General features: G+C 42.7%; 2 protein-coding genes across 3 annotated transcripts in view; one reads left to right on the top strand and one right to left on the bottom strand.

The window, feature by feature from the left end:
- LOC139689383 (serine/threonine/tyrosine-interacting-like protein 1) overlaps window positions 1–8,216 on the bottom strand; it is a 29,406-nt gene extending 21,190 nt beyond the window's left edge. Inside the window, exon 1 of the mRNA XM_071586468.1 lies at window positions 8,024–8,216. Within this exon, the coding sequence (XP_071442569.1) occupies window positions 8,024–8,084 (61 nt within the window). The 5' untranslated portion in view covers window positions 8,085–8,216. The remainder of the gene's footprint in view (window positions 1–8,023) is intronic.
- The window catches only part of LOC139689382 (protein gustavus-like), a 148,252-nt gene continuing 129,368 nt past the window's right edge, over window positions 7,877–26,760 (top strand). The window contains exon 1 of one of the 2 annotated variants that reach the window (XM_071586466.1): window positions 7,877–7,956. The gene's annotated coding sequence lies outside the window, so the exon portion shown is untranslated. Of the gene's footprint in view, window positions 7,957–23,140; window positions 23,317–26,760 lie in introns of those variants that run through there. The other variant, XM_071586464.1, reaches the window with a different exon arrangement.

Below are 26,760 nucleotides of genomic sequence, written 5' to 3'. Positions count from 1 at the left end.
ATCGATAAAAATTGAAGAGTTTGCCATCCCCACAGTACCAAGACTCCATATCAACCTACCTGTAACGTTTTCTCTGGTAGGCCAGCTATGCAGAAATCAATTAGAACAAACATTGCGGGCATGTTTGCCTTTTGAACTGTTTTCAAAAGTCAAGGAAAAGGCAACATAGAAAATCAGATGGGAAGTACACGAAGAAATAAAGAGTCCGACGGTCGAAAGGAGTCTCCGCTAGAAGACTGAAGGAACTTCGCACAGATAAACATCGCACCTTCCTTAAAAACCTTTTCGTAACTCGATTGAAGACGGTTCTGTGCCTCGCGACTGGAAGCTGCCTCACATACGTAAACTCCCTCTGCGAAGGCAAAGATCCGGAGGATCCTCGTAGCTATGGCCTAGTTCGATCAACATCGATATCCTGCAATGTCTTGAAGCCTAGCCTTGTAAGAGGTATGCTCTTTCCCAAGAGCCGAGAAGCGTCATAGTCCAGTGGGTTACTGACGAGGGGCCCGGGTTCGATTCCGGTTGACGCTTGTGACCACTCTGAGCTTTCTCAAACTTAAAGTGAAGGAAGGGAATACATGCCAGTTGTGTGTTTTTTAGTTCCAGGTCTTTCTGTGAAACCACAGGTGGCCTTCCCCCTTCCTAATTTGTGTGAATTTCACACGCCATCGGGCTCTGTCGCCATTGGGTGAGCTTTATCAAACCGACGTCAGGGCTGATTTCTGTGGTTTTTTCGACAGTAGGAGTATACTGTACTTTGACGAAGCCAGCACGAGTTCAGGAAAAAAGTCACGCGAAACAAAATTGGGTATTTATATTCATGATGTGCAGTAATCGAGGTAAGGGAAACATGAGCTGACGTAGAGCGCCCTCCGCACGCAATTTGCGGAGTGCCGTGTACATTAATCGGTAAATGAATATCAAATCAAAAAAATCACACCGCGAAAATTTTGATCAGTAAAAACATAAAAATTTGAGATGAAATACTAAAGCAAAAGAGAAGAGTAATCATTGTAATAAATATGTGTACATAGTAGGTGGAAATAATAAACATTGGAAAAAGAACGACATCAGTAATTCTTCCCGTTTGATAAGAAATAAATAACATGAGTATTTGCTTTGGAATAAAAGAAATTAAACCTATGCACAGAAAACAACAAAGGAGGTTCAGTTTTTGGGGTACAAGAGGAAAGAATATTTAGTAAACCCTCTTCCTATGCTCGAAAAGAGCAACAGGTGGGCGAGTGCAAGCGGCATAACATCCAACGAGCATATATGGACAGAGGCTAATTATAACTATGTGTGCCATTATTTGCGGTTCAAAAATCGATTCCCTGGAGGCGCATTTGCCTGGGACCACACGTTGCATGGCATGCCACATACGGAGCTTAATACCGTGCAGTGCGCCTCAGACTTGATGCGAGACGAATTTGTCGTCAATAGTTGCAAAATGTATCGTGTTTGCTGCTTTCCCTTCAACGCCCAGATTTCAGCTCACTCTTACTTGATGCCTGTCGCCATTGGAATTTGAAACAAAATTTTCCCTTCAAAATTTATGCACAATTTCCATTTTTCTCCCGCCTCTGCGAAACATTTTAGTCCGGACATTAGGGCTACGATCTCCGATCTAGCGCATGCTGGTTCTCCCCATCTTCCTTCCTCTCTTTGACCACATGGGCCGGGTCCCACAGGCTACCACTCGGTCCGACTTCGTTACGTAAACGAAGCTCTACTGCAATGTATCATCTGCTGTAAATAACGGGAAATAATATCGCTTCCAAGGCATGCAGAAGGCAAACGGACCTTCTGACCTACTCCTGTTGGACGAGAAAGAGCCACTTCTGCCCAGTGAGAGGAAAGGGAAATTGTAATAATTTTTACATAAGTTGACCATTACGTGGAATCATGGGAAGAGGATGCTCGGGACATGTTCCACGTTTGCCTAAGTGCCGTAAAGGGCATTCAATCTGGACAGATGATGTTCCAACGACTTTTTATAATTTGTTTTTTCAATAATATACAATAGAACATTTAAATACAAAAGACATTTGGGAGGTAATTTTCATCATGTTCAACACAAGTACAAATGGAACAAAGTTCTGCAATAGGAAAGCTTCTAGTTCTGCTAAGCTAGTATGTTCTGGCTTGACAGCAGGTGCCACATCAACGAAATAAAATATGTAACAAAATGTCGCGAGTGATACAACTATATTCTTTCTAAACTTTTGTTCCAAAGACCAGTTCTTCCCATGCAACCACCAGTCTTTTATTTTACTTTTCACAGCATTTATAGCCTTAAATCTTAAGTTATTTTATTAAATATTAGAGGCACAGTTACTCCCAATTTTCTTTCACCTTGATATTTTTTCTTATATGCTTCATATTGTCCCATAATAGAAATTCCTTTTTCTGTACTTCAATACTTTGGTTAACCGGTATTCGCGCAAATTAATATTTTTTGTTGAGAGCCAAGAAAATATTTACAACTATTTTTCAAGTTATTTTTTTTTTGTTCATCATGCGAAGCACCCATGATTTGCTGGAATCTTTTAGCAATTGAATCCTAAATTTTCCCTCTTCCATTTGTTCAATGCGATCCATTTTAAAGATATTTCTGCTCAATATACATGTATGTATGTATGTACCCGGAAAAAATAATTTATTCCATGATAACGGCGTGAGACTGGAAAAAGCTATGTCTTTCTTTAGTCGATGTCACTATCCGCGCGATCTGTCACTCTTGGCCTCAACATTTAAACAGGATTATCATCAATTTAAAGACTTTCCACAATGCACTATTACAGAATATTTTTCAAAATTTGAATTCCTCACCCATTATTGCCAAAAAAATCAAAAGTTTTTGACTGATGAGTGCTACAAAATGTGGCATGACCTCAGTCGGGTTCTTCAGAAAACCGATTTACTGTTCGGAGCATTTCTGAGTGAGATATCATTCTCGATCACATGGGAGCATCACTGACAGCACCATCAATGGTGCTGTCAGTAATTTTCTACCGAATCTACACTCGATTCGTGGCTCATCTCTTCAAATCTCTCAGTTTTCACGCAACTGCCTACTCCCCTTCCAGGTATTTCGCCGATTTGGTATATTCCTCTATAGTTCACCCTTATTGTTTTTCCTCCACTTTCCTCCTCTTCCGTGCTCACACGATCATTATCGGCACCCAATCAATATTCTCGGTGATTATTCCCGAGAGGCATTTCAGTGAAAGGAGTTTGCAGATGCCTCTCTTCCTCAATTATTGGGAAAACTCCTGAAAATCGTTCGATTCCCTCTTTATCTTCCTAACATGTACAATTACCTTCGAGAGTGAATGGGAGGGGGTAGGGGAGGGGTGGATGTCCGCTCCTCTGCACACCTCGAGGGCGTCCCGCATTTTCGAGGCTAGACCGCGGGCCGCTGGCAGTTGACAGGTGAGTGGCGATTTGACGAAGGTGTGGGCGAGCGCGCTTGGGGTTGCCACATTCATCACCCAAGTGGGCTATGCAACGCCGGCAGAAACATAAGCGACCCACACGGTAATCCCCACGCCCTCGCTTGATTACTCCTGGAGATGCCACAGCGTGGTAAAACTGGTTGACAAATATCATATATTTTATTTGGGAGGCAAAGTCTGCGTTAGATTCCAATCATAATAATAGAATTCCACAAATTTTCGACTGAAACTATCTCTCAAATTGAATGCAACTTATAAATTAAATAAAATACTTTAAAGCGCTTACAATTAAAGTTACCCTGCTCACTTAAATGTATTTTAATCCATAAAGGTGAAAGATTGCAAGGGAAATGAACCATTTCAGGTTAGTAAATTATCTTGAGTGCCTGAATGTTTAGTACGTCACCTTCATGCCCCTATCGGCTTCCATGCTAGGTTTTTCATCAGAGATTCGTGACGTAACTTTGTCCGCGTGACACGTTCATTCATTACACCTTTTCACGTATCGGGTAACTTTCTTCGGCATATTATAAAAGCAAACAATAGATATTACTTACTGCTACTGTTATTACTAATTTTAATGAGCTCAAAGGCCTCAGGCAAAATCCGAGGCTGGTGTTTGTCGAGAATGGTTGTGAGTGACAGCACGATGAGGGGCGAGGATTAATGCGGAGACAATGAGGGGAATGACAATACGAAATGGGCGCTTTGGATGAGCGCTCCATCATCCCTCTCCTCGCCCGCACACCCCACCCCCACTCTCACTGATACTTCCTGGTGCGCACGTGACAACACTTGATGGGCATAAGTGACTGAATGGCTTCTGTGAATTGAAAAACAACCACTAAACGGTACTTAATTTCTCGTTAATCAGCTCTATCTGAATTGCTCTCCACTATTATCATTCTTGTTCATAACCTAAATCCGGTTTGCATTCGCAACATGGGCATGTCATCGGCTTCAAGGATGCTTTACCGCTTTGAGTCCTGGTTCCAACGACTCCTTTATCGACAATTAATTTTTCGGTCATCATTCCCAACCATTGAATTATTATTACAAAGACTAATGATTAAAAACGAATGCATCAAATTCACCTATAATTAATATGATGAGTATATCCTTAGGTATCAATTCAACAGACTGCCCCTACTGTGGACCAAAAACGATGGTCAATCGACCTAGGTTTCGACTTGCAGAGACGATGACTTTGTAAGCCGAGGCCTGGCTCGTGAGTGTCGGATTGTATGTGGAGGAACGGAGTGCTTTCTTTTCCGAAATGACCCTTTTTGTCCCCGCCTTCCTCACTCCCCCACCCCCTCCTTCCTCCTCAAACAGACACAAAGATGATGTGCCCCATGTTGAATCTTGTCATGCACCTGAAGATGGTTCGACGAACTGAAACGCGTTGTACGTATCAAATAAATCTGCGGAAAAGTGCAAAATTGTTTCTCATCATGACAAACTTCCACTACATCTCGCCTGAATCTGTTGAATATATTTTATCAGGATGTTAAACGAAGATTTATAACGGGGAGAAAACAATGATATCCACGAAAAAATAATCCTCTCGACTTCCTTCAAAAGGGCCACATGGCCCCTACCGACAGACGACCCGTGTTTGCCCTGATGAGTTCGATGAGCCACCTCAAACTGCGTGCGTACGCACGGCCCTGTTCTGCATTTGCCAAGGCAAATGTTGGCCGCTCCCGTCTCGGGTGATCTTTTATTCGGACTGCGCCGGAAAAAGTTTTGGCAGGGCTCTCCACTTTGCCGAGCGACTGATTGCCCCGCGTTGGCGGGAGGATGAGGGTGAGACGCAGAGCGATTCCCCTTCACCCTGCCTCGAAGGCCTTCGCTGACTCCTCCGCCCTCCTTGGCCGATGGTCCACGGCCACACCCCGCGACGGCGTCAACCCGACCGTAGTGCTGGGCACCCGCAGTCGGGCTTCAGAGTCCAACGCTCTTATAAGTGATACGGTTATCCGCGCTGACGGTTTATTTACATGCGTTCCCGAGTTAGCCGAAATGGATCACAGACGAAAATACTCCACGGACCATCGCCTCTTTTCTAACTCTTTCGATTCTCCAGTGGGAGGCTCCCTCGCACTAGGCCTTCGCGTGATGATATGCTATGAATCCGAGGTGTTCGTTTTTTTTAAACGGTCACCGCTCATCGCCAACACGCACGCACCAGCAGTTAATGGTGTAGGCTGCATCTCTCGGGTTGTAACTGATTTATATTTTAAGTTGCGATGCACCTTGCCCAGCGAGCTCTGCCACATGACCTTGAATCTTAATAACTTAAGCGAATTATTTTTGGAAAATAATAGTGCCAATTTTCGGAGAATGTGTGAAATGGGAACAACAGTTGATTCAATATTAATATCACCAAGTGTCTCAAACGAGTGCAGGCCTTTTCATTATAATAATATTATTTACTCATTTGTTCCATTTGCAAGAAAATTGACCGCAAGTCACAGTAAATTTCGGCAATATAATGCTAAAATTCTTATATATATGTATATGTATAAACATATATATATATATATATATATATATATATATATATATATATATATATATATATATATATATATATATATATATATATATATATAAACATTCAGTGAATTAATTGTATGCATTTTCAGTAGCTCTTTCGTGATAGCTGAAAACATAACTGTTCCATTATTCAGCAAATTCAAATTGCAATAAATCAAATTAAACACCTTTCGAGGAATGTGAGTCAGCTAATTATCATAAAATTACGAATGTTTTCAGAGGGCTCGTTCATTGGCTTCTGGCCATGAGAAATGGAATCGCACTTGTATGAGACTCATTCAAAATCATTATCACATACAAAATGGTCCTTGATTTTTTGAATTATTCTACAGAGAACATCGACTCTAGAGGATAAACATTAAATTGTCACCCTATTGCTTTTCTAGGTTATTACTCATACTTAACGGGTTTAGTTACATTTATTTCAATGCGAATTCATAAAACAACGTTGACATGATAACATACGATCCTACTATAAAGTTGCTAACAAATTAATGATAGACGCAAGCACCACTACTGATTGTGCTACCTACTACAATTACTCTCCACTATCTTGGCGCCTTCTTGAAATTACTGGAAGAGCTCATAAAACTTATATGCATTCATTTGTTACGGCTCATCGATTTTCTCAAGTTATTTACTCAAAAGGTTTCTGTAAAGATAAAATTTCATTTCAGCCCTCAATAAATTCATAGATTACTAAAAATAGGAGGAACAAGATTATTATTTTAAATTGTGCAATGATTATGATACTTCAGCCACTATCCGTTAGAATTACGCGTGTTGGAGTAATGCACAGAAAGTAGTACGTGTTGTCAGCTATTATTATTTCAACAATTTCTCATATTGAAAATAATTAAATAAAGTGAACCCCTTTTTGCGTGAGTTTAATGCATATATTTATAGCAAACAGTACAGCCGGGTTTCTCACTCGGGAACCTTGCTTTTAATTTATACATGAGAATCAACAGATACCAGTGAACACCTCTCCAATTTGGGTCTTTCAACATTCCATGCGAATGAAACTTATTCTAAGATTTTCCAGTAGCAATATTTTGAATATTAATGTTTTTATATTTATATACTATATATATACTTTTTTTTATATTTTTATATATACTTTGAATATTAATGTTTTTATATTTACCCAAAAATGGGCGTCATTATAAAATTTCATCATGTCGACTAAAGTGAATTGAAATGGCAACAGCAATAAAACATTCGCCGCTCATTGACTATTGGGAAGAGAAACACATGGGTAAAATTTTAAGTGATGAAACGGTAACAATTTCCTTTAGAATCAAGATCCCCAGAGAGATCCAGGGAGTGATTTTTGCGCCTCATATAAATCGAGATACACTCGGTAGAGAAGAAATATTGAGTGGTCCACTCAAGCTGGCCCTACGTCACGATCGTCGGAATCTGAATAAATGCCAAATACTGCCAATACTCCCGACACTAGAAAATATCAAAGAATCCCTCACCCACACGGTTACGCTAGGTACTAGAACACATGCCCGCCGGCGGGAGGAGGAGGAGTTAGGAGTTGCATTAAAAAAAAGAGTATCGAATTTCTGCTGCCGTCAAAACAATCGCGGCTCAGCGAGGAGGAGGGCGGCGGAGCGATTCCGCCGAGACTCGGCTTCGGTCGCCCCGAGCCCATTCCGCCTGTCTGCGGGTCAGGTGGCGAGGCAGGAGCACGGCCGGGAAGGAGCCCTCGCGGCCACCGAGGAAGGCGCGCGCGGGGAGAGGGAGGCGAAGCGAGCGGAGCGCGAGACGAGGACACGCACCGGCGCCATGAAGCACGCGAGGCGGGAGTCGCACGCGAAGAGCGCGCGCGCAGCTAGGAGCCTCAAGGGAAGGAGCCAGGCGGCCGAGAGAGGCAGGAGGGCCCGACGGGGATCTCCCCACCGCCCACCGCCATGGAAATCCACAAGTGAGTCACCTCCATTTGCCTCACGGCCCGCCCCCACGCCCCGCTCCCTCTCCGCCGCCCCGCTTACCTATTTGGTAGCTGGACAGTCTCCCGAGGGCCGAATCGTTCTTGCTCCCCGCGCAGCCCATGTCGTCTCGCCGCCGCCACGCCTCGCCGCCACGTCCACAACGTCCGTGCGGGAGCCCCACCTATGGCATCTTGCGAGACGGGCCCATGGCCGAGGGCCCGCCCTCGGTTCCGCTGCCCCCGGCACCCGCCCCTCTCCGGCCCCGGACGACCCCTCCCGGCCCTACCCACCCCCTCCACGAGCCCGCTCGGCCCCCCTTGCAGACAGGCGAGCGGAGAACGCCGTCCCTCGGGTCCGCGGGATCCTCGCCTCGCGTCGCCCGCACGCGTGCCGCCCGGTGCTGCTCGGTGGCGCGCCCCCTCAAGTGCACGCGGAGGAGTCTGGGGCGGGCGGGTGGAGACACGGCTCCGTCCCGCCGCCCCTCCCGCATCCCCGCCCCCCCCTCCGACGGCACCCGGGGGCGCCCTTCCCCTCCCGCCCTACTACGTGTGCGCGCTGCCCTCTTCGATTTTCCCCTCGCCTGCTGCTCCTCGCTCCCGCGGCCCGGCATTCATTCCCCTCGGCTCCCCTCTGAACCATCTTGCCGCCCCTCTCTACCCTCCGCCGCCCCCCGGACCCGCCCCTCCATCCTCCCCCTCCCCGATCGCCGCCACCTGGAGTACTCCCATACCACCGTAATTCAACTCGTCATCGTGGCACGAGCCCACGCCACGGCAGTGCACCCCTTTACCTCCCCCCACTCATTTCTCAACATCCCGCGTGCACCACAACCCCGAATGCGAGCGCGCACCCTTTGGAGTCGTCTCCCCCGTGGCTTTTTGCTCATTTGTGGTCCGTGGCCGATTGAGTGATTTGCATTTCTGAAATCGTCTTGAATGGACCCTCCGCCATCTTGATAAAGCCGCCGTGAATGAGTATCTCTCGGTATGAAGCCCCTGGTCACACTGATGGAATGAATGCACTGATTACCGGAAATGTGTATCCAAAGAAAATATTAGGCGCGTGAGGATCTTTTTGTTGCGCAGAAAGACATCACGTTTGCGACTTCAAATCAGTGGCACGAGGCATATGATATTCAATCATTTTTTTAACAATGGAAGGGCATGGTTTAGCACCAGCGGTTTCATTTAAACTGAGAATAATAATTTATGACAGCTAATTTCGGGGATATTTTGAGCAGTCAAATCCACCTTTAACCTTCCGAGAGCAAACAATAGTTGGTATTCCAATTCAAACCCAGAATATTTATTAACAGGCGATTGTTTTAAATCATACCATGATTGGAAAAATATGTTGACATCGATGAAATCCGGGTATAATTGTTGGAGCATTGTTTTGCATCAAGACTTATCCAAATATTCAGATTTTATTTTTTTCAGGACCCCGCATTCGTTTTACCGATGACATCTCCGAATCCCATTTAAACCGATCTTGCTCCTGTATCGATGCGTATCTGCTATCGCTATATTTTGTGTCGAACGGCAAAGTGCCCTTCTTCAACGCGGATATTCGACCTGCAAATTTGACAACTACTTCTTACCATATTGACCAGTCAACGATACGAAATACTCGCAGCGCGAATTCATCGCCGTGGTCCCATTGTGTGTTGGAAATTGGAAAAGAGAAATACCCAAGTACGTCCGATTTACCGAGGGAACACCATCATTCTTGATTACGAGCGTTTTCATTCGACCAATACGTACACCACAGCTGCAAATGGACACCGTGCGTATGCTGGATTTCTCTACGCCTCTTGACGGTTTTATACTTTTGGAACCATATTGTCATCCAATCTTTTACTTTTTAAAAGGAATACCGGCCAACATTTTGGGTGGAACAGAGAAACGCGCGCAGGGATTCCCCGTTTAATATGCATTAGGCTGCGGAAATGCTAAGATGGCGTTCGGAGGCTATGTTTAGGTCGTGAGATCTCGAGGCACTCGTCATGCCTTATTTGGGTTGAGAAAGAGCTCGACCCCTTCCCCGAGACTCCAGCTGCCATCGGAGTATTTCAAGGATAAAGCTGTTAAGGAGTGCGCGTCGGTCTTCTTTACAGGAATCCGAAATTATCACTTGCAAAAAAATGCAACATAGTTGCAAATAATCGACCTCGGGCTCACGACCCATAGACTCACTCGAAGCATCAGCAGACGCAGGCCCAACCACCCCAGAGCCTCCACGCGACCGAAAATGAAACATGCGCCCATCCCAGCCAAACGCCCCCTTCCTCCCCGCGCAGCGTCACCACTCTATCCATTCCCACTGCCCCCTCCCCCTCCACACCCCCGTTCTCTCGCGCCTGCTCCCCCACGGCCCAAACCACCCCTTACCCTCCGCCCGGCCCCCCAGCCATTTCCCGTATTACTTCCCCTCCTGTCGCAAAACACGGCCAACAATCCAATCCGAGCTCTTTGCGATCGCGTCCGCGACCCTCAATCTCCATCTCCCGCAAAGCCGCCCTCTCCCCACGCCGCCCCGAAACTCATCGCTGGCTCCACCATCCCTGCTCCGCCCCCCTGCCCCCTCGCCCCCGCGAAATTCATCTCCGAAATCCACCCACGAATAACTCCCCCTCACCATTCGGTCCCCCCCTCGTTCCCCCCTCGCCTCCACCGCCCTCCTCTCTCTCTCTCTTATCTCGCCACCCACCCGCTAGCTCCCTTCCCAGAATCCCTCTCGCCGCTCCGTCGATCTATATTTACATTTTAAGTGGCGCTCGTGGACATCCGCCTATTCGGTCCACTTTCACCCCATTCCCGAGGAGGCTGAGGGAGAGCGATTGAGAGGAGCCCACGCCCGCCCGCTTTATCAATTGATTGCTTTTTTGGTCTGCCGTCGAACTGCTTAGCGCTCGAGATTTACGGGGAGGAGCATGGCGGGCGGACTGACGGGAGTCTTTCTACTCGAACCGAGGGCGGTGCATGGGGCCCAGCGTTGAACTATTCACGTGGAGTAGTAATGATGATGATGTCAATTATTATCATCGTCATTTAATGCTGTAGATTTAATCTAGGATCATCAGAGAATATATGTAATCTTTTACTTCGTTAAATAAAATGCCGTAATCAGGTGTAAACTAGATGTTATGTGTGCATTTCAAGTCATAGACATAGGCATAAAACCATTTCCCGAATTCAGTCCATTCGGTTTGATTGTGTACTCGGTACTTAACGATATAAAGGAGATGACAGAGTAAATACGTCATTATTTAAACGGTGGTCTTTGCATCGGGAATAGATGAATTAGTTCGAGACGGTCATTTTAAATATTATTTGCATCTTCCAATATCCACCTTTGGAGAATAAAATTTTTTCTGCATGAGTAAGACAAATTCTCTCCGTGTGAATTCTTGTCTCTATCAAGTGATGAACGGGCTATGTACAATTTTTAATGGAGGATAATTGTTTAATTGCACATAAATCATTAACCCACCTTGACTTTCCATCTACGCGCCAATGATATTTCCGACACAAGAGTTTGGGTTTTGATGCATATTTCCTTAGCATTCTATGTTTTCTGACGGTATCAAATTCTTGGTAGTAATCTGTTACGTGAATTAATATCGGTACATTTCGTGAAAGCATTTTTTTAGGTAATCTACCAGTTAAGGTAGCTTTGTGGATGGACACAACTACCAAAAAAACATTTTACTACTCCTAACAAAACAAAAAATCCATCATCCTACTCTACATCAGACCCCTCTTCATCTCTGAGTACTTTCTTCCTCCCTTCATCCCGTCCAACATCCCTATCCTGTTCCTTCCCTTTCCTCTTTTGCCCAACAATCTCCCCTCTATCACAGTCTTCAACATCCCACTGCCGGCCAACACCCCCTTCATCCACTTTTCCTCCCACCATAAGATTTCTCCTAACAAACCCCTGTCCTCGCCCACCATAACAACTACTTCCTCCGTGAGTATCTATATATATATATATATATATATATATATATATATATATATATATATATACACACACACACACACACACACATACGGTAGGGTGATCTGAAAAGTTTCAGACCTAACAAAGATGCAAGACATTTTTTCTGAAATTTTTGAGGTCGGAAACATTTCAGACCATCCTCGTATGTATATATCATTATTAGGTAATCTACCGGTTAATGTAGGTTTTTGGATGGACATAATTACTAATTAAATAATTTGTGACCACTAGCAAAACACAACATCCTACTTTACATCAGGTCCCTCTTCATCTCTGAGAACCTTCTTCCTCCCTTCATCCCGTCAACATCCCTATCCTGTTCCTTCCCTTTCCTCGTTTGCCTAATATTCTCCCCATAATGGTGATAATGGGCAACCCTGCCTTACACCTCTTCCTAACACTGCCCAACCGGATTCCCCGTTCCCCACGCGCACCTGAGCAGTCTGAGATGTACAGGTTGTGGATTAGCCTCTTTTCCCTGCAATCTATTCCTATTTTCTGCAATATACTCATTATTTTTTCCCAATTCACTCTATCAAACGTTTTTTCGAAATCTACGGTACAGGCAAATACCTCCTGGTTGTGTTCTATATTCCCCCGATTAATAATCTCATTACTGCAATGGCGTCACGCGTACCTCTCCCCTTCCTAAACCCGAACTGATCATCCCCTAAGTAATCATTTGCCCTCCTCTCTATCCTTTTGTTTATGATCCTAAGAACAACTTTAGCTGCGTGATCACGCAAACCTCTTTCTTGGTCTCGCAGAGAAGAAATTCCTGTCAAAACAACCACTGAAACCACTATTGTGGCTCAGATACATAGATGATATCCTCCTCCTCTAGCCACATGGTACCGATTCCCTGAAAGCTTTCATTTCCGACCTCAATGCTTCGTCCTCTGTCTCCTTCAGTTCTACAGTTTCCTCCTCCCAAATCACCTTCCTGGATGTAAATGTAACATTAAGAAACCAAACATTTCACACCTCTGTACATATTAAACCCACAAACAAACAGCAATACTTACACTACAATAGTTGCCACCCATATCACACAAAACGCTCTATTCCTTATTCCCTGCCCATAAGAGGACACAGAATTTGCAATGACCCTGATTCCCTTGATAATTTCCTTTCAAGTCTACTCTGTTTCCTCCTCAAACGAGGTTATCCCGAATCCCTCCTGAACAAAAGAATCCGAAAACATGCCTACACTCCCAAACCTTCCTCCGCCGCGGAACCCCATCCTCTTTCAATTTGCACCACATGCTTCCCGGGCTTAGAATCTCTACTATCAATCCTAAAAGACCTCTACCCTATCCTAAAAAATCATAATGCCACCGCGAACCTTTTTCCCAAATGTCCCTCTGTTACTTTCAAACGCCCCGCCGACCTATCCGATCTCCTCAAATCAACCAATCCACTCCTTAAATCCCCAACCCGTCCCAAAACCACTCCCACGCCATGCAATAAACCCAGATGCAAAACATGCCCTATTTTCAAAACCACAATCCCATCCCTCTCCCACCCGCTTTTTAACTCTCTCCCACCAATTCCCTCCTCTACTTGCACATCTAGCAATGAAGTGTACCTTCTGAAGTGCCAACTTTGCCCTGCCTATTATATTGGGCAGTGCACCACACCCCTCAATATCAGAATCAACAACCACCGAGCCTCATGCAAAAACTCTTCCCTAATTGATATGCTCCCTATCCCCAAACACGCCTCCGAACACAACACTCCCTTTGATAAATGCTATAGTGTATCCATCATAGCATCCCTCCCACCCTCTGATCCTCCATTGAAACTCAAGACATTAGAGCAATCCTTCATCAGCCTCTTGGAGTCCTGGAATTGGCCAGGAATCAATAATAGGCATTAATTACCCTGCTCCAAATATATTTTCATCCCCCTTCCACCCCCATCACCTTCTACATTTTCCCCACCCTTCTAACGCTGCCCCTCCAAACCCGTCCCTTAGGAATTCTCTTCCCCTTCCATCCATCGCTCCAGCCTTCGTATTCCCTTCAATTCTGTCCCTCTCTTCCTTGATAAAGGTGTCACGAACACCGAAAATTCGAAAAATAGTTAGTCTCTTTTTTGTGTGTTTCTGTGTTTTTGTCTGTGTCCACTAGTGCTAAGTGTTCTACTTTATGTGTATATATATATTTGTATATATATATATACGCAGCTAAAGTTGTTCTCAGGATCATAAACAAAAGGATAGAGAGTAGGGCAAATGATTACTTAGGGAATGATTAGTTTGGGTTTAGGAAGGGGAGAGGTACGCGTGATGCCATTGCAGTAATGAGATTATTAATCGAGAGGAATATAGAACACAACCAGGAGGTATTTGCCTGTTTCGTAGATTTCGAAAAAGCGTTTGATAGAATGAACCGGGAAAAACTAATGAGTATATTGCAGAAAATAGGAATAGATTGGAGGGAAAGGAGGCTAATCCGCAACCTGTACATGTCTAAGACTGCTCAGGTGCGGGTGGGAAGCGGGGAGTCGGGATGGGCAGTGTTAGGAAGGGGTGTAAGGCAGGGTTGCCCATTATCACCGTTGCTGTTCAACCTGTATGCAGATGAAATGATCAAAGAGGCATGGGAAGAACTCGAGGTAGGAATGAAAGTGGGCGGGGAATTCGTAAAATCAGTTAGGTTTGCTGATGACCAAGCTTTAGTTTGTCAGTCAGCCAAGGGGCTGCAAGCATTGCTTAGTGAATTGGAAATTCAGTGCGACATGTATGGGATAAGAATCAATATTAATAAAACAAAGGTTATGCGATTTTCTAGAATGAAAAAGGCCAAGCTTAACATTAAAATAGGAGGGCAAAAACTAGAGCAGGTAGAACAATTTACGTATCTCGGTAGTGTTTTGGACCAACACGGTCAAAGTACAGGACCTACGTCCCTGTAGTAGGGACGTAAGGAGAAGAATTGCGCTAGGCAAAGAGGCTTTCACAAGGAGGAGGGAGTTGATTACGGGGACGTTGAGTAAGGATATTAAGAAAAGACTCGTAAAAACTTTGATATGGAGCTTAGCTATGTACAGTGCGGAAACGTGGTCATTGAAGAAGGAGGATAGACGTAGACTGGAGGCTTTCGAAATGTGGGTGTGGAGAAGAATGGAGAAGGTGAAATGGACAGAGAAGAAAACAAATGAGGAAGTACTTGGTATGGTGGGCGAAGAGAGGAGTTTGTTGGGAGCAATCCTATGGAGGCAGGAAAAGTGGATGAAGGGGGTGTTGACCGGCAGTGGAATGTTGAAGACTGTAATTGAGGGGAGAATGTTAAGCAAACCAGGAAAGGGAAGGAACAGGATAGGGACGTGGGACGGGATGAACGGAGGAAGAAAGTACTCAGAGATGATGAGGGACCTGATATAGAGTAGGATGATGGATTTTGTGTTTTGTTAGGAGTAATAAAATATTTGTTTGGTAGTTGTGTCCATCCAAAAACCTACCTTAACCGGTAGATTACCTTAAAAAAAAAAAAAAAAATATATATATATATATATATATATATATATATATATATATATATATAGGGAATATATATTTGTATATATATAAATAAATAAATATATGGTCTGACTTGAAGAAGGCTTCAGAGAAGGCTGAAAGCTTACAGTCTTTGAAATGTGAAGTGTTCTTTTACGTGCTATCTATTTTATTTTTGTGTTCTACTGTCCCCTCCAAATGAATGTTCTATTGCTCTCGCGAGTGCTTCGACATCATCTACACATGTGGGTGGAGCGAACGCTCCATCGCGCCGTATCACTAAGTCGAAAAACAAACTTCACGCGGAGGCGCGCCTTCCCCTCAGGCTGCACGGTGGAAACGCGACCGACTGCCTTGGAAGGGCAGACCCCCCTCCACATTTCCTGACCGGGTGTTACCGCGCTGCCATGGATAGTCGCGTCATAATAAAATCATACACATTACTTTCATAATTGATCGTGTACTACAGGGCTAGGGAAGGCAGCAGCATAGAGAGTAACATGCTTACAAATGAACCATATAAATTGAAAAATCCAGTTATGGTACTCACGAAAAATAAAAGCTGGAAAACGTAACATATAGCGAGAGAAGCAGGCTGGCTGTGAGCCAGATTATAGTCCATTGTCCCCCCTTCCGTTTCCGTGTTTTGTGAGTTTTTTTTAGAGGTAATGCGAAGCAACAGCACTGCTGTTTCGCCCGAGAAAACCTTGAGTTTTCATCACTTTGGGATTGTTAATGCTTTGGCATGTGCTTGACTCGAGCGCAGCTTGACGATACTTGACTCGGACGCAGACTAAAATGGAGATGGCAGGTGTCGTGCTCTAGATCTAGTTTCATGTATTTAAATTCAAGTGTTTTAAAGCTTTATTATTATTTAAAATATTAACGTGCGCCCTATAAATTTACAATTGAGATAGATATTTACAATTGCTTAGGTGATCGATCGGTGGGAGTTGACATTTTACTTCCTTTAACTGGGTGTGAAGGATTGCAAAGTGGCACGTGTCGTTTTGTAATGAATCAACCTTGAACGTACTTCAAGGATTGGTTATGTTTTACCTGCCAATTAAAGTTAGTCGCCCGTCATATGAATAAATTTGTGACAGGATAATCATTTTTCCCACACTGTCTTCCCCGACACGCGTATTGTATACGAACACGAGTACATCGTAACTTTAGTAAGAAATGTCATAAATGTGCATTTATCGAAAATAAATTTTATTTTCAATAAGTGAGAAACAGTAATAGGAGCTTACCCGAGTGGACCGGGTTGATGTACATGAACATGATAAAACATGCCAATGATTACTCTATAATTTACTAAAACGTAATGTATTTCATATGATTTTGCAGTACTTATTTCTTGCAGGGTGATACATTTCTGCACATCCGCTTTCGAATGTGAGGTATTACCTCCAACTAATGCGTATTCCTCCTTCTCGTAAGTTGTTCGTCCAATTGTGGGCAGGCAGGTGGACGTGAGCGAGCGAACGGGAGTCTGGCTGCGGGCGTGGCAGCACGCGAATGGGCGAGAGCGATTGCCGTGGGGACGGGAGGGGATGAGTGGAGCGATGGGTGGCGTGGACCGCTCACACGATGAAGGGCTCCTATGAGGACCGCTGGAACGTTTCCTCTTCCTCTTTGTGACCGACTCCGACGACCCTTGATGACTGGACCTTACAGCCGTAGTTATGAGGGCTGAATGGAGTTTTCAAGCAGCGAGCCACATCCTTGGGCCTCGTGATGACATCGGCGCCGTTTACTGCCAAGTCTAAATTGTCGGCGAAAAAGGCGGACGACACGGCAATCATTGACGATGGGACGGGAACAATTAGGGGGAAAGTGGGCGTCTAAATCTTGTCACCTACCGGATGCTACCCGATTCTGACGGAGAAAGGTGTCAAATGTTCCCAAATTGATCGACAATGAAGTTCCAGGTCAACAAGGTGTATGGCTACGATGTTTTGATCTTCGTGATTGTTGCAGCTGATGCTGTATAAAGTTATTGGGAGACGCATGTACAGAGTGAATCCTTTGCCGAAACGAAATCCGTCTCCAAACCACAAGAGAATATAGTGTAACGTTTACGTCCGCACAGCGACAATGTATGCAGCATTGTTTAAATTGGAGAAGAATGCTTTGCCTCCTGCATAGGAAGGTAAAATCGTCCGTCTTCGTGACTGCTAACAAATTTGGGACTAATTTCAAGGATTTCGTTGCTAAACAAACTGGTATTTGTAGGGGCGGTGGAACTTTCTATTTCAACGGGTTTGTGCACGCACAAATCATTGTCTAACACGCAGTTAAGAGGATTGTGTGGGCAAAAAAGTATTGTTAATAATACCGCATTGTCAACTCACAAATTCGCTTACAAAACTTTCTACTCTAATTTACCTCCTTTTCCTTTGCTGAACTCATTTGGATGAGCAAAAATTGAGCACCAAGTTATTTCCACATCACTAAGCAGCAGTCTATTTAGATAACTACGCTTATAAATTAACTATTTAATTAAGAAGGGTATCTGTATAACTGCGAGAGTGTTAATTGACCGAAGGAGCCAGCATTTTACCAGTTATGTAATACATTACACCAAGTAAACATCGCATAAATTAGGTTAATAACAGATGTCAACTGTTCCGGATCGCTTTTTTGCAGCCGCTCCCATCCTGCTTGCCCAAAACAATGTTCAATATAAGCTGATTGATTTATTTAGTGGACCCAAATTCATGTGGTGGCTACGAATGCCTCGCTCTTGGCAGTAGTAGTAGTAGTAGTAGTAGTTTTGAGGGGAGGCGACCGACAGCTAAGGTCATTTGCGCCATAGGGGAAGGACAGGAAAGGATGAAGGGTGGAGAGAAACCCGGCGTCGGCATTAGCCTACTCTTTACGAAAGGCGCCAAGGGGTCCGCGGCTTAACGTCCCATCCGACGGACGGCGTACTCACTCAAAGTGCCCTCCACAAAGCACCTCAAGTAGGGATCGAGATACCTCTGAAAAATATTCAACACCGCCGGGATTTGAACCCGCGCCCTCAGGGTGGGAAGCCAGTACGTTAGCCCCCGCACCATTTGGCCCTCGGAAAGTTAACCTAGGAGATTTTACATCTTATTTTACTGAATATTCCATATGTCGGTAAGTTACTTCAGTGGAATTAGAATCTATTGCATTTTGATTAGATACATATTTTAAGTGGTCGGTAGAAGTTTTTAAGAAAAAATTGGAGACATTTTTTGTAAGGGGGGTTGTCCTGTGCGTGTCTGGTAGTTGGCTCAGGCAGCGGCCTTCTGCTAAGGCGGAGATCCCAGAATATATATTTCAATTTTTTTTACCATCAATATCTAACACATTTTATAACATATCATTATTTGTATTATAATCGCCTCCTCGACAATGAATATGTAATGTGCTGTAGCCAACAATGGGTTTCGTAAAAGAGAGGCGTTCGCTTCGCTTTGGTTAGGCTACATTTGGAACAAGTGGCAAGAATTTGTGATACAAAGCAGAAAATATGAGCTGGCCACATTTAGAATAAGTGACGAATACGTATTTAGTGACCATTTATCCATTGGAGAAGATGTTAAATACGATTCTCGTATATTAAGTTCGGAGAAAATCCTTTAGAATATGTTATAAAATGTCTACGAGAAAGGAGTAAGCGCGATTGGCGTGCTGGATATACGTCAGGTTGGAAGGCCTCTGAATAACAAAAAGAGCAAGCGAGACGATACTAAGACTTTTAGAAAGTCGAAGACCACTCGAGTTAGCTTCGGACACCGAGGGGAGTTTTATGGCCCCACCATTACATTGCCACATTCGACCACCAGAAGGAAATCAAAGGGGTGGATCCGACCATCGTTAGATTCAAGCACTCGTTCCCCGCTGCCACCACCTTAACAACCACAGACGTAATCACTCCTTCATATTCTATTGAAAACGGCATATTGAAAGCTGCCCTCGAAATCAACGATTGTTGCAATATGAATGTAGTTAGGCATGCATAGGTGTAAGTGGACGGTTGTTTATGTTTATGCTCGAATGTATTATTGTATTTTTGTGTACGTGGATTTTTACACATGAAAGCCTGGTACCGGGGTATTTGTAGACGTGCATATTATACAGCTATCAACCCGAAGGTCGTTTAATGGCTGATGGTAGAGCTTCACCAAGCCCTGGCCCCGACAGCGTGCGAAATTCATGCAACAGAGTAGAGGGTCCAGTTCCCTTCCCTGAAACACACCCGGAAAAAACTCCTGGAATGTGAATCACGTCCCCTTTGTGTGTGCGAGTGTATACAAACAATATGCCTACAAATATCCTCGAAATAGAACGCTCTTCAGCGACGACACAAGCACATAAAAACTTTGATTAAACCATTTAAACACAGAAACACAGAAAAGGGACCATTAAATATTTAGTTTTGACGTTTCGATGGCACGAGTGTCATCATCAAAATTAGATTTGATTCCCGGGCAAGCCTCCCTAGGCACCATCAACTCCACCCAAGCTGAGTGATTTTTCGGGTACCAGGTCTTCCTGGGAAACCATGACCGGCACAGGGAAAGGAACTGGCCCCCCTACCCTGATGTGTGAATTTCACACGCCGTCGGGCTTAGTACTGGGTGAACTCTACCATCACCTATCAAACCGACCTTCGGGTGGATTACTGTGTTTATGGTTTATATATATATAATATATATATAAATATATATATATATATTCGTATATATATATATATATTCGTATATATATATATATATATATATATATATATATATATATATATATATATATATGCTTTCGTAGACTTAACACGGAAGTGCCGAATAGTACAATACACAGTAACACACAATATAGAAACACAAAAAAAGAAGAACACTCACACGTTATTTCTTGATATTTCGACGGAAACAATCCGTCTTCATCTAAAGATATATAAGTAATCATTTAATTAGTAATCATTAGTAATCATCGTGATTACTTCTATATCTTCAGATGAAGACGGATTGTTTCCGTTGAAATATCAAGAAATAACGTGTGAGTGTTCTTCTTTTTTTGTGTTTCTATATTGTGTGTTACTGTGTATTGTACTATATATATATATATATATATATATATATATATATAAATATATATATATATATATATATATATATATATATATATATACACATATATATATTTAGGATAACATATATATATATATATATATATATATATATATATATATATATATACACATATATATATTTAGGATAACATATATATTTACATTATATATATATATACATATACATACATTATTGTAACTTTATGCATTAAGAGCTAGGCACCTTAATTATCCTCCTACACGCCCTTGCGAGGTACTGAGGGTACATAAATATCAGGTAGAACGAGGAAACCACACAATCACAGAAAAAACGCAATAATGGTATATTGGAACGAGACAACGACTACTAAAAGTTACCCTGAATCCATGGTGGAAGGCAGCAGTTTCACTATTAGGCACTGGTGGCGCAGACCGAAGGGGTCAGCCCGGCATCAGCTGCCAAAGCTGCGGACGAGAGGGAAGTAAACGGTATCGGCCGCAGAACTACGATGTAGCAGGCAACGGGAAAGCACCACATTATTCTCCCTAAAATATGCAGCCTTGCATTCATTGATAGTAGAATGGGGATTGCTGTTAAACCAACCCTAGGGTTAGGCAACACTGATGATGATGAAATGTCTGGTGAGTCATGATCAATAGGAGGCGCGTTTCACACACTAGATTATGGGACTAGAATTTTTGTACAGTTTCAAAATTTAAGTAACTGTGCTAATTCTAATGCATTAATCTGGAGTTGTTGCCTTTTAATATCTGACGTAATTACAGATTTTGGTAAAAATATTTCCCCTCGAAAGTAGATTTGGAAACCTATAAATACATAATCATCATCGAGGGGAAATTGAGTAGTTTGAGGCGTGATGTGGTGGAATTCGAACATAAAGAAAATATAGTAACAATTTTCCACAAGATAGGTTTAATAGCACGACCCGGTTTTGATATATTACATCATCTTCGGGTCAATGATCATCTGAAGATGATACAATCCATTGTCACCGGGTCGTGCTATTAAACGCATCTAGTGGAAAATTGTTACTATTTTTTCTTTTGTACAAAGAGAAAAGTTTTGACCCGCATAAGAATTCAGCTCTTTCTTTCGCTATCTATCTGCATCTCAACCAGATTATTGCCTTCCATTCCCCTTTTCTCCACCCTACTTCCCCCCTCCCCATTTCTCCTCCATATGGTTTCAGAGGATGTCATATATATGATGAAACCGATAATGGTACAAGAACTTTCGGTTTAATCCAAAGTTTTTTTCATTTCTCAAGACGCTATTTCACTACCTGAGCCTGATCTGTAGAAAAATATTATTATTTTCATGAATTTTTCTAAATATTTCATAAAACACTATTTACAAGTGGAAAGTTTTAGGTGATATAATTCCTCACACTTAAAATTGACTGGTAACGATATGCTTGCCAGGTGGCTAAATGCCGCGCTGGGTGAGATACAATTCGCGACAAATCGGAATCATGTGCTTATTTCTTTCAAAAATTTCCAATAACACGTTACAAACACGAAGAATCATTTCAGTTGTTGATGATGGATAAAAGGATACGTCAGTTGGTCACGATAAATAAAACAAAAAATCAACGTCATTGCGGGACAGGGACTAATGCGTACAAGTTTTGAAGCATCTTTTAGCAAGTGTCAATAGATAAAGTAGGTGTAATGTCATACCCTCTTTGTAAAAAGTAAAAACATCTCAGGATGAATGTTACTCTCAGGTGTTGGCAGAAATATTTTTTTCTCGTTCTATTTTTTTATAGTATATAATTTACTAAAATGGCTAAAAATGAGGGTCATCACTTCAGTGTTTCAAGGTGTTCCATGGGGAAAAGTGCCACGGAAAGAGCGAGCTAAGAATTAGAAATAGTGATTTGATTATTTTATTTTCCTGCTTCGTCAAGGGTCTTTTTCGAAGAGTTAAATGATGGTAGATATCAAGTTGATTTAATTTCAGTATGGTAATATAATAATAATTTACAAGTATTCACGAACACCTTCCCTCGGCGTATCTTTAGAACGGGTTCATGTATTTCTAACTCGTATGCGGAACCATCCATCCTATAGACTACCGTCTGGAATTAAATATTTTCCACAAATTATCGCTTTTTAGGAATTAATTAACAATTAGCACAGTATATCGTGTTAATAAATAAAATATCTTTACATATTGTTGAAGGATGCTACCAAGCAACAGAATATCAAGGTTTGAAAACAAGTTAATGATGGCGCCAATTAATATTTAAAACACGGAGGAATATTAATGATATTTGTGTGAAGATTGTGATATTAAATTATGCCCATGGCCATGCCCGCTCAGGTGCAAGGGGCTTCAGCAAATTAACATCGGGTTAGTTAGGTGTTTGGAAGCCGATAACGCAGCATTCACGAAATAGTAGTATTCGTGCGTAAGATCCACCCAATCCAAGTTTCGCTGGAAATGTGTCAGTGGATGCCACTGTTCTCTAGCGGTCAAAAGGCGAACTACGACGGTTGTCACGTGACTCCCCTTTGCTGAGGGCTACAGGAAAGCTATTTCCCGTTCCAGTATTGCAGGGTTAGGAGGGCGTTCATACTTTCTTCGTATACGCTGCGCTATTCATAGCAGGAACTGTGTGTTATTTAAGAAGTGAATTTTTCGGGGTTTATTGCCGTTTTTGGATTACTTTACAAATCTTCGTGGATGAAGAACTCTCATCAGCAATGGAGTACCATCCTGGATATACTAACAAGGTCAGGAAATTAGAATTTGCATAGAACATTGACAATAATAATAATACGGCGGTGTTGTTGTCAACATTTTAATAACTAAAATATGAATGTGAGTTCACTCAAAATTTGACGAGACCGGCGACCTGTTTTCTGTGAAATGTTAATTCCATATCTGAGTTGAAGATGAAAGGGTCTTGTGTACTTTAAGCGATAGTAAACATTAGCAAGAGTGGGTTCTTTCATAGGCGTCGTTAAAACGTCACGCGGGTGTCATTTTTTAGTGTGCAGGTGAAACGGTTTATATATATGTATATGGTAATTAGCTCGTCTGTTCCAAAATCTATTTGTTATTGAAATTCCGATGTGTGTATGATCATATTGTTAGTTTTTGCGAGCTATCTAGTATCGTGTTCCTAACTGCTCCTATTCCTTTCAGTAGGAATTTTGTCATTTATTTGTTATTTTTATTTTTTTTAGTACCCCGCCAGCCAGCGGTGTGTGTGTGGCAGGGGATGAATGTCGACCAAAATATTTATTATTTTTGATCCATACCAATTTTGACTCCATTTTTTTACCCCTAATGCGATCTGTTAATATTATTCTGATACTTTATCTATTGTGACTAAATTACATCTTCAATTTATCTGTTTTACACATCATATCTCTAACTTTATTGACTTGATCTCGTCTACCGTAGTACGATGGGAGTAATAATAAATTTTCAACAACATTGCTAAGGAAACATCCTTCCAATTTATTTAAGAGATTTTATCTGTAATTCAACCTTTGCTGCGCGAGTGATTCCGATCCTACCTCCTCTAATGTTATGGATACGCCAATAAGTTTATCATAACAACGCTTTACAAATCTACTTCATCCATGCTGCTCGCGATAATTCGGCAATCAATTCAACTTCGTGTTTGTAATTAGAACCGCAGAAGTGATGCACTCCAAGAGTATTTATTTTAGGTATTTGTTTCAAATGTTCCATTTTTTGCCTCCAAGAGATTTGCACAATAAAGCGTACTATCAATGATTGTAGTTGACGATGTCACGAAAGTCATTTCACGGATTTGTTATTGTTACGTTGAGTTCGGTATCTTACCCATCGGAGAATTTGATTTTACTTGCTTAGTGGCTCGAAACTTGTAATTGAACTCATTTTGTGGCATTATATGCGGGTCTTTTGATTTTGGTTCGCCAATTAGAGTGAATCATTTCTTCTCATAGCTCTCTTGACTCTCGCGCGTATATCCCACTTCATTAAGCGAGATCATATCTGTAAAAGTAGAGAGATTAAATGTAGAGCAAATAACGACATATGTAAATACCCCGCGATCCTTCAGACAGATGGGTGGCAGGGGGTGCAAGCACCAGGCGGGAAAGACATGGGAGAGGAAGGGAAAAATATTCAGTAAAAACTATGAAATAGCATGCTGGAGGATGCCTTAGTTCAAAATAAGGGTTGATTCTCCCAGCAAAGCAGCTATTTGATATTCAAAAACAAGTTGAAAATTTAATGACTATGTAGACAATAAACCTAAGCCATTCATACGACAGGCCTCCACCACAACATGACAGTCCATGTTGAATTGAAAGGTAAGAAGGGGAAATTCTACTATTACATGAACATGTAGCTCATTCTACTATTACATGAACATGTAGTCTCCGCGCCTAATGTCACCGGGAGTGAACATGACTCACCACTGTAGGCAGCAGACTATAGTATACGCTACTTTACACTGTACAGGGAACCAGCCCAACAAACGTAGGATCGGTAAAGTCCTTGGGCGTGAAGATAGCTAAGCATTGTCCGGGGTAAAGCACATTCGTGAAATTTGCGGAATAGCTAATAAAAAATAAGGATTCATGAAAGGGATACTTGGGAATTGTAATGAAAGAGTTATCGAGCTTTGTTATTTCACGCTAGTGAGACCCCATCTTAAGTATGCTGCAGGTGAATGGAATTCTCATTAGGTAGGCTCAATTATGGAACTAGATCGAGTGAAACGTAGGGCGGCTAGATTTGGAACAAGGTGTTACGAACAAGGGAGCAGTACCACGACACCATCGGAAGAATTGGAATGTGAGCCACTAGTTGACCGTAGGCTTAAATACAGATTTAATTTGCATCGTAAATTTGAGGCAGATTACTTATCTGAGGATGTTAACGACATATTACGGGCCGCTACTTCTTATGGGAGATTAGATAACCAGCGTAAATTCAGAGATATTGATGGTAGAACGAATAGATTTTAAATGTCGTTTTTCCTCGTACTATTAGAGATCAAAATAGATAAGGCAGCAATCGCATACGAGATAATTAGAATTGGTTGTTTGTATATTTAATCGATATCCGGCATGCTCTTTCCAATGTGTTGTTTTTTTCATAGACCCATCTTTTTAACAGTTGTGTAGCATAATTCAAATATACATATCCTGTAATTAATTATTGTTGCATGTAAGTACTTTCTTTCTTGCGATTTGCATTTTTCGTGTGCATTATCAGCTTAATATCTGTGTAGAGGTGACATGCATGCATGGCTGGTGACATTACACCCCCCGCCATACGCCCTTGCGGTGTCTTGCAGGGTATTGTGGGTTGGGATGGTGCGGTGGCTATCTTACTGGCTTCCCACCCGAGAGGGCCCGGGTTCAAATCCTGGAGACCGCAAATATTCTTCAGTGGTATCCCGATTCCTACTTGAGGTGCTTTGTGGAGAGCACTTTGGGCGAGTACGACGTCCGTCGGATGGGACGTTACACTGCGGACCCCTTGGCGCCTTTCGTAAAGAGTAGGCTAATGCCGACGCCGGGTTTCTCTCCACCCTTCATCCTTTCCTGTCCTTCCCCTATGGCGCAAATGACCTTAGCTGTCGGTCGCCTCCCCTCAAAACTACTTCAAAAGCCTCCAGTCTACGTCTATCCTCCTGCTTCAATGACCACGTTTCCGCGCCGTACATAGCTACGCTCCAAATCAAAGTTTTGACGAGTCTTTTCTTAACATCATTACTCAAAGTCAAAATGGTTAAAGGAGTCATTTTTTCCACGAATCACAAGGTATCTGAATCGCTTTATCCGAACGCGGTAGGGGTAAAAATATAAGGGTCAAAATTAATCAGGTGTGTATTCACCCTCTGCCACACACTAGCGGCGACTTGCAGGGTACTAAATAATCCTAAAAAATTTTTGCTGAGTAGTTTTTTTGCATTTTTCTATTTTGTTTTCTGATAATCCGTGTTCTGATAAGGCTGCAGGATGCTAATTTAGCCTTGTAGAAATGTAATTGGCGAGTTAATATCTCCTTCGTTTCTTGCAGGTGTCATTCATTACACGAGTGTAGGCTGAAAAGTAATGCACCGATGCTTGTAGAGCGCGAATCAAATGACCTTCAGAAGTGCGCCAGGTGGCACGTGGAAGTTACATTCCCCTAAATGCACACGCGCTCGTTTGAGGTCGTTGCGT

Source organism: Hetaerina americana, unplaced genomic scaffold (genome assembly GCF_022747635.1).
Source record: "Hetaerina americana unplaced genomic scaffold, ioHetAmer1.1.p SCAF_23, whole genome shotgun sequence".
In the NCBI taxonomy this organism is placed as follows: domain Eukaryota; kingdom Metazoa; phylum Arthropoda; class Insecta; order Odonata; family Calopterygidae; genus Hetaerina; species Hetaerina americana.
Note: the sequence above shows the minus strand (reverse complement) of the source record. Positions and strands in the feature narration are given on the sequence as shown.